Here is a 9,436-nt window from a genome sequence, read left to right on the forward strand (position 1 = left end):
CGTTAATGTTGTTTTGTTTTAAAGTGAAAGGTTCACAATGAACCATATCATTATGTCTGAAAATTATGCATAATTTTTTTTGAACATTGCTATTCAGTCCCAAAAGTTAGACCAACTTTTTAGATCTAGTGATGTGTGAAAAAGATAATTGATTAATAATTAAATATTCTCTAGTTATTAACCAATTATCTTTTTAACACATCATTAAATCTAAAAAATAAATTTACATATTATTTTCTAATTTTTTGTTTATTTATATGACATTACTCTTAAAATGTATGGAGAAAATTATTCCAAATATAGTTTTCAATCTACACCAACACGTCTTTTTCACAATATAATAAGTTCTGTTTTGGCAATCAATGCCAAAACAAAAAACGGTTGAGTTGGACCGTTTCTATTCATTATTTAATGAACCAGTTCCTCAATGGTGAGAGATGGCATAAAAAAAAATAATAATAAATGAACAAAACAAAACAAAGACTAAGTAATAGTCCACGTAAATTATGGAATACCCATTCAATTTCAAAGGCTTTGAACATGTGAAACTCTTCACTTTCTCCTTTGCATGTCAACCCCAGCCTCTTTCTCTCTGTGTCTATATATACCAAGCAACATATATCTCTATATTCCAATTCACTGCACTCTTCAATCAAACCTCAATCTCAATAACCCAAAAGAGATATATCACAACCAAGTTTTAAATATATACAATCTTCCAAGCCTAAACCATTCAATACTCAACACCCAGATTTAAAACAACCTCTCACACAAACAAATCTTCTAATCCAAAACCAATAAATCATGGCCAGCCTTAAAGCTTCAAGCTTGATGTGCTCATCATCAACTTCATCGTCTTCATGTTGTCGGAGAGAGATTATCAGAGCTGCCATCCATATGCCAAAGCTCCGGCATGGAGGTCTACTCTCTCTTCCAAAGCTCACAAAAACTAGAGGTTTGGTAGAAGAGTTAGAAATGAGAAGTGGTTACACAAACACAAACACTAACTCTTCTCCTAAATATGATACTAGGGTTTCTGATCCTACGGTGATAGAGAAGCTTTACGCGATCATGGAGGCTATCGCGGATAGAGTGGAGATGCATAAGAATATTGGAGAGCAGAGAAATAATTGGAATAGCCTACTTTTAACCTCCATTAATGCAATCACTCTAACAGCCGCCACAATGGCGGGCATTGCAGCCACCGGTGTAGTTGGCGGTGCCGCCCTTGTGTCCCTCAAGCTCTCTTCCACTTTGTTATATTTGGCAGCTACGGGGTTGTCATTGATCATGAATAAGATTCAACCATCTCAACTCACTGAAGAGCAACGAAATGCTTCTAGGTTGTTTCACCAACTCCGCGAAGAAATTCACACGACGGTGTGCATTGGGAATCCAACCATGAATGATGTGAAAGATGCAATGGAAAAGGTTTTGGCCCTTGACAAGGCCTACCCGCTTCCCTTACTAGGCGCGATGCTTGAAAAATTCCCTAAAACTGCAGAGCCTGCCGTCTGGTGGTCTCTGCATCGGGAGAAGAGACAAGCGAAAGGATACGATGGGAGAAAGAATAATAGGAACGGTTGGGACGATAAGTTGGAAGAGGAAATGAGAGAGATAGTTAGGGTTTTGAAGAGGAAAGACGAAGAAGACTACTTGAGGTTAGGTGAAAAGGCCTTGAAATTGAACAAGGTGTTAGCCATTTCAGGACCTTTACTAACCGGCCTAGCAGCCATTGGCTCCGCTTTCATAGGAAGCCCTAGCCATGGCTCATGGGCTGTGGTGCTTGGAGTTGTTGGTGGAGCTTTTTCAAGCGTTGTGAACGCACTCGAGCACGGCGGGCAAGTTGGAATGGTGTTTGAGATGTACCGGAGCAATGCCGGTTTTTTTAGGCTCATGGAAGAGTCTATTGAATCAAATTTGGAGGAGGAAGAAGTGGAGAGGAGAGAGAATGGGGAGATGTTTGAAATGAAGGTGGCTTTGCAGCTTGGAAGGAGCCTATCAGAACTGAAAGATCTTGCAGCTTCTTCTTCAATAAAAGGAGAGGCCATACAAGAGTTTGCAAGCAAACTTTTCTAATTCCTTCAAATTAAATTCAATTGTAAAATATGTAACACTATAACTTTAGTTATTTGTAGTTTTGTCCATCAACTGTAAATCAATTCCATTCATTTATTCATTGTAAAAATAGTGAGCTAATGAAGAAACAATTATAATACTGAATTATTACAAATATTATGTTTTACAGAAGAAGTGCAACTCATTGACATTCATACTCATCAAAAATAGAAGACAGTAATCTTTTGTATCATCAGGTGGAGTGATTCAAGGAATGTGCAGAAAAAACAAGGAAAATTAATAATCATACAACATGCATGGTGATCGGTGTTTAAATTTGTGTTTTTGAAAAGAAAAATGTTTTAGAGTTTTAAAAGAAGAATTCTAAAATAGCTTTAATTTGTCTTTTTATTTTTATTTTTATTTTTTATATTTTTTTTAGTGCATTGACAGCTGACTAGAGCTCCTTTTAGAGTAGTTTTATTAGAGCTCTCCATCAGCACTATTTTGAAAAATTTGGGTAGTGTGCTAGTATATGATTGGACTTACTTCGCAGTACCAACTTGATTGAGATCGTTTAGTTTAACTATGATAATCTTTGTACTCACCTCCTTTATTGATATGTTTCTTTTAGCTTGTATTTTAAGTTTCATCAATAAAAAAAAATTCTACTGATAAAAATAAATAAATCTGGGAGGTCTCATGGCAATATATAGATTTAAAAAGTTAGTAATTTGCTGCTCATATTATTGAGAATGAATTTTGTCCAGACAAAAATCTGATATGCATACACGACTAAAAAAAACACTTTTTGCAACCGCTACAAGCCGTCGCAAATAATAAAAATACAGTCCCAAAAAACCTTTTACAACGGCTCATGCGACGGCAAATGTGGGTCGCGAATGTGGAGGTGACAAATACTTTTTGCGACGGCAAACCAACGGTCGCAAATTATTCGTGACCGCCTAAACTACTTATGGTGACCGCTATGTTGTCGTCGCAAAAAACGAAGAAAAAAAGGAAGTCTAAACTAGTTTTAAATAGATATATATCACAAATGATCTAACACAAACCTTTGTCATCCTTGATCTGCGGGCAGCTTCATCAGCTTCTCGAACTTTTCTTGTCTTCAAGAATTTATCTGCTCATTATTCTAGTTGATGCAATTAAAAGAGCAGAAGTATCCAACAGTAACAATCTCATACATGGATATGTATGCTTAGGAACATATATACACAATACGGCTTTATATACATTATTTATTTCGTATTTCTATATAGCAAAAGAGCAAAATATATAGTTCACATAAGATGTAAAAAATAATATCATAATATCCTTTATTTTTGCTGATATATGGTATAACCAACAAGGTTGTGGGATAAGATTTCACAAAGATTTTGTCCACAAAGATGAATAGATACTTCTGCAATTTGGAATCCTCCATTTCATCGTTAGACAGATAATTATTGGCATATGTGCTCTTCTTATTTTTGGGCCCCAAATAAGAATCCATCCATGAGCTGTCTTTTGGAACCTCTGCACTGTGACTTCCTTTCGATTTCTTTTTGCCCCCCAAGGATGAATGCTCCTTCCTGGTAACCAAGTTGTTTGTTATCCTCATTATGAGATGTAGCTTTCTTACAAGCCTTCTGCTCCAAAAGATCAATTGGTTCAGCACTTTGAGCTTTTTTCGCCTTAGAGACATTTGAGTCATCTTTGGCAAAACCATCAACTTTTTCTACTTTGAAATTACCATCCTTCCTTGGATAGGCTGAAATGTCATTGCGAAAATTCGCTTTCTTCTCTTCCCAAACCTTAACATCGGACACCGCCTTTCTATTAGGCTTCTCAACTAAGCCAATCCCTTGGTTCGGTAATCCCTCAAAGGTTTCCACTTTAGCTAGATTAGAAAAAGATTATTTCTTCACCTTATTAGCTACCATATAGTTATTAGCCGCTCTTACAATACCCTTGTCATGGTTGGCAACACTAGAATATGAATTCGATAGAAGTGAAAGCTTTAGAGTATTAGCAACAAGTTCTTCACAAGCCAGAGTGTCAATGTCTATTTCTTTCTTCAACGGAACACCAATGCCGTTTTGAGTGCCCTTATCAATTTGAATTCCATTGAAAAGGCATTTCTCTCAAATGACTTAAGTTTCTTGCCTCCTAAAACTTTGTCATTGCCCCTAGTAGAATCAGATCCATTTGAACTTTCTTGGCTACTCTTGATCACATGTCTAGGTTTAATTTCTCTTTTAAGTTTTTCCTTTTCAGTCATGTAAATCAGATCATTCGGAAGAGGGTATAACAATAGATTGCCATGCACTGGAAATGATGTCATAATCTGCTCCAACATATAAGCCAAAACAAGTAAGATAATCTGATAATTTTCAAGTCAATTCAGGCAAAAAGAAACTGGAATACTATACTAAACTGATACAGGGACATGACTTACCCGAAGAATACTAGTTGGGGATTCTTCTGGGGCATCCAAAGGTTCGTGTGAAAACCCTTCACTGTCGGTGGGGCTTTTATTCAATGAGGAAGAGGGCGAGGTATCAAGGCCAAAACCAGTGTGGATTTCAGCATTTTTTTGCGTCGACAAATTATCAGAACCGACTTTGATTTGAACCTTCAGTGTTTTTTTGTCAGAAGGCTGAGCACAGTTTTCACAAGTTCACATCTTGAATTGGATTCCTCAGCACAATGTTCTGATGACATGCCTATGTCTCTTTTTGATGAATCATTATTGGAAGACCTCAGCGAAGGGAGCAATGCGGTATTTGTAGAAGACGACCCATGTCTCGCTGACAGAGATGCACTAGATGGAACTACAGAGTTATGACAGCTACCCTGTACAATTAGACAACTCAAAGGGAACAGTGATCATTTAAATTAAAACATAGAGCAAGAAAAGTAAAATATAAATAAATAAATAAAAGCGTGAGAGATAGAGACACTCAAGCAGTGATAGCAGAGATTGAAATCAAGATAATCTAAACCTTTGAATTACATATGTGTGAATATAGATATATAGAGATCCCACATAGTACAACCACCAACGCTTATACCAATTTGCAGTTACATTTAATGACCCCATTATAAGTGAATTGATATGCTAAGTCCCATCCCTCGATTTCCATAAAGGTTCCGATATGCATTTGAATTGGTATAAATAGGACAAAGTTTTCAGTTCTTACATAAATGGTACTTATACACATTTATCATCTTCCTCACAAAACTAACTCATAGAAGTCATCTGGCTCCTCTGCCAACCAAAGTGAATCATGCATTTGAAGAGGGTACTCCAATACATATTCCACATTATTAGAGTACTCCATAGGTAATGATGAACAATAATGGCATAAATGGTTTAGTGGTCATACCACTGCTAGATACATTGCTGGGTGTTGGAGAAGCATTTGGGGTTTCAAACACACAGATTTCTCGTCCAAATTTTTGTTTTGTAGCTTTGAGCTTCACCTGAAATCAATTACCTAAGAAAGGTTACCATAATCTAAACAAGCATATATCAGCAACCAAATAACATTAAGCCTACATCCAGTCAAACTAGGATAATTCACCCATCCCAAAGGTACATATTAGAAAAGTATTGACACTTCTAAGAAGGTACATATTATATATATAATTAAATTAATTTAATTACCTTAATTATTATAAAAATTAGTCATCAAACTACTTTAATCTAGTTTTCAATTTTTAACTCAATTTTTTATTTAACAACATTTTAAAATAAACATAAACATACATATATAAATTGGAACTGGGCTGTGCCCTTCTTAGGCACAAGAGTCGCAATCAGGGACACAATATATTAATTGTGTCAGAGAATACTTAAGTATCCATTAAATTCAATAACAAATTTTTTTTTTTGGTGGGTAAATTCAATCACAAACTTTATTAGTATCACTGCATGAAACTGAAGATGATGAAACTGCAGATGTATGTTGCATAGCCCTCTCCACCATCTTCAGGTGAAATTCCTAAGAAAGAACATGATGAAGGAATATTTTAGCCATACAAAGTAGCAAGAGATTTTATTTGCACAAGATATGGCCCAAACTTAGACTTAAAACAATGATATTTGCACATGCACAGATGCACAAGCAGTACACGAGTTTGAGTATGCACTTGAAACTCTGGCAATCGAAGAGTGCTTCTTTTCGGGAGTAACGATGACGGAGCTTAAGAGATTACATTAACTTTTAATTTAGGCCAACATTAACATTATCAAAAGAGATAACAACAGTATAAATTACCTCCAAAGCAAAGCCACAAGCTATTATGACAAGATGAGTTTCAGGTTGTCAATGCCAATGGTTATTTCCTCCAAAACAGACAAAAATAAAATTTATCATAACCAAATATCTCAAAGGCTATCATAAATAATAATTTACCATTTGTATTGCTAATTAGTGCTTGTTCAGTCAAGCACTTAGTGCCAAACAATAACGTTAACAAAGTGATATATATATATATATATATTGTAGGATACATCTCAGTTCTTACTTTCAGCATCTTCTTTGCCTTCTTGATTTCAAGATGATGAGGATGACTTGCAACAACAACAACAACAACAACAACACAATTAAAAAGCATTAAACAAATATAATTTCCAAAAACTACATCAAACAAAGTGAAATGATCAACGTAACATATATATAATCAGCAGACCTTGAACCTAAATGTTCAGATTATACAAAGCTTAGAATTAGAAATCGAAACTCGAGAGATTCATGTATCTAATTGAGATAATCAAATCATCAACCACAACAAGCAACGTAAATTATAGTTAAAATTAGAATCAAATTGTTTACCTGAACTAAAGCTTGAGTCCCAGCTGACGCGATCGCAGTCGCAGCAACGCTTATCGTACCTAGAGCGTTGTTGTTTGTGCTTCTCATCTCTCTGTTTTTTTCTCTTTGCCCGATCAAACAATTAACCTAATTTCACTCAACAATTTTCTGTTTCATCGTCGATCAAATCTCGTAGAGGTTGCATCTTTCTCGAGAAAATTCAACTTAGAAAATCGAATTTCGAGTCGGAAAATGAAATTGAAGATCAGAGAAACAAAGCATGATGAAGAAAGTGAGAGACCGAGAGACAGAGATTCATATCACTGGAGCTGCGACTATGGCGAGCAAGAGAGCGAGAGAGACAGTTTGTGAATGTCGTGAGAGTGAAAGGGGCTAGGGCATTGGCATATAAAATAAATAAAAGAAATAGGAATAATAAATTGAGCAAAGTAAAATCATGTAGTTTTGGACTGTTTTCATTCATTTATTTTTTTGTGTCCGTCTTTTTTTCGGTTGCAAATTTTTTTTTTTTGCGACGGTTAAATAGTCAGTCACAAAAAATTGACGCAAAAGGTTAATTTTCTAGTAGTGACACCGGAAATTTACAATCATTTGACTACACAAATAGAGATTTTTTGTTTTCCGAGTTCAGAATCAATTCCTTCAATTTTATTTTTTTGATAAAGTAAAAATTAATATGATAAAAATAAATATACAAAAAATATTTATGACTTAAATTTTTTTTTTACCTTAGAAAATATTAAATTATAAGAAAATGATAACTATTTTTTTATTTAATCTTAATTTATTTCGCAAAAAATTATAAAAATAAATTGTCAAAATAAAATCAAACAGTGCCCAATCTTTCCACACGCAAAAAATGGTCTCAAATTGTTAAATTTTGGTGGCAGTATTTGCTTGGTTAGAGTTTTTCAAAAACAAATTTTAAGAAATTTTATTTTTTTATTTTTTATATTTTTATATTTTTACTGAATTTTTTTAATATTTTAAATAATTTTTTTTTAATTTTTAGACATACCTAACATAAATATATCTAAAAAGTAAAAAAATTACAAAAAAAACTTTTTAAAAATTCACTGAATACCAAAAACACAAAAAAAAAAAACACAAAAATTTAGTATATTTTTTATATTTTTATGTATTTATTAATTTTTAAAAATATTTTCTAACAAATTTTTTACTTTTTAAATAAATTTAAGTAAAATGCATATAAAAAAATAAAAAAAATATTTAAAATTTTAAAAATAAAAAAAATATAAAAATCAAATAATTTAATTTCTAAAAAACTTAATTCAAAAAACTTAAATCAAACCGACTCAAATTATTGTTTTCTAATAGTAACGTGTGAAACCGAATAGTCAAACTCCATCTTTAACACCTCGGATTAGGGATCTGCTGTGATAAAGGTCACAGCAGGCTACCGTGATGCCTCAGCCGGCATTTAGCAGAGTTTTTTTTTTTTTTTTGTAAGATTTATTAGGTATATTGTTGTGTTTTAAGATAATGGTTAAAAATTAATTTTTTAAAATTTTTAAATTTTTTATATGAGAGATGATGTGATCCAAAATGAGTTAAAAACTAACTTAGGCCAAGTTTGAAAAGTTGAAAATAATTTATCTTTTTATATTTTTATTTTTTTTCATTACATCACCTCCTTACTTTTTGCACATCTTTTCGTAAAAAGATAAAAAGTACACTTATTTAGGTCATCCTAAACAACCTCTTAACTTTTTTATGATGTTCCCAAATGACCCCACCTATATAAAAAATTAAGTTAATCAAAAATTCACAACCCCATAATCATATTCTAATTGTTTTCAATAAAAATTATCAAAATTAAACGTTTATTTTAAAAAAATAAATATACTCTTGTTATAGAGTTATAAATGTTCAATCAATTTATTTTTGTATGAATGATCTTTTTAGCAAATTTTACAATATAAATAATTTAAATTATTAAAAAAATTCAAGAAAGCTCCCACCAGAATACATCACCCTATTATGACTGAGACTTAGGCCTCGTTTGGGATATATTTTTTAGTAATTTTTTAATTTTTTTGACTAAAATATGATGTAAAAAAAATTAGTATATTTATGATGACTTTTTAATTTTTTACGAAAAGATGTGCAAAAAGTAAAGAGAATAGAAAATTTTTAACTTTTTGATATAAATTATTAATTTTTTGATTTTTTTAATAACTTTTTGACTTTTTTAATAAAATCATCACTTGGTAAACGATGCCTTAGAATCCCTTGGTCCTAACACCTAACACCTCAAGGCATAAAGGACTTGGTTAGGATTTGTTTGGAAATTAGAATTTTAGTAATTTTTGAATTTTTTTTTAATGGATTTATAAAAGAACATATAACAAAGTAAAGAGAATGAGTTTGCGGATCAAAAAAATAAAAAATAAAGAGAATGAGTTGGTTATTTGTAGTGATTTTTTTTTTTATTTTTTTTGATTTTTTTACTGAAATGGTTTCTTCTCAAACACCACATAATTAGTGGGTGCTTGGGGTTGCTTTTTAAGTTTTTT

General features: G+C 32.5%; 1 protein-coding gene across 1 annotated transcript; it reads left to right on the top strand.

Moving 5' to 3' along the window:
• The first annotated feature begins 445 nt into the window (after window positions 1-445).
• LOC114317990 (putative F-box protein At4g22030) lies at window positions 446-2,233 on the top strand. Its single transcript, XM_028264798.2, has one exon. It carries the CDS (start codon window positions 805-807, stop codon window positions 2,077-2,079), a length of 1,275 nt encoding a protein of 424 aa, XP_028120599.2. The 5' UTR covers window positions 446-804; the 3' UTR covers window positions 2,080-2,233.
• Window positions 2,234-9,436: the final 7,203 nt, after the last annotated feature.

The sequence above is a fragment of the Camellia sinensis genome, chromosome 9 (genome assembly GCF_055761805.1).
Source record: "Camellia sinensis isolate YWXY chromosome 9, ASM5576180v1, whole genome shotgun sequence".
NCBI classification, from domain to species: Eukaryota; Viridiplantae; Streptophyta; class Magnoliopsida; order Ericales; family Theaceae; genus Camellia; species Camellia sinensis.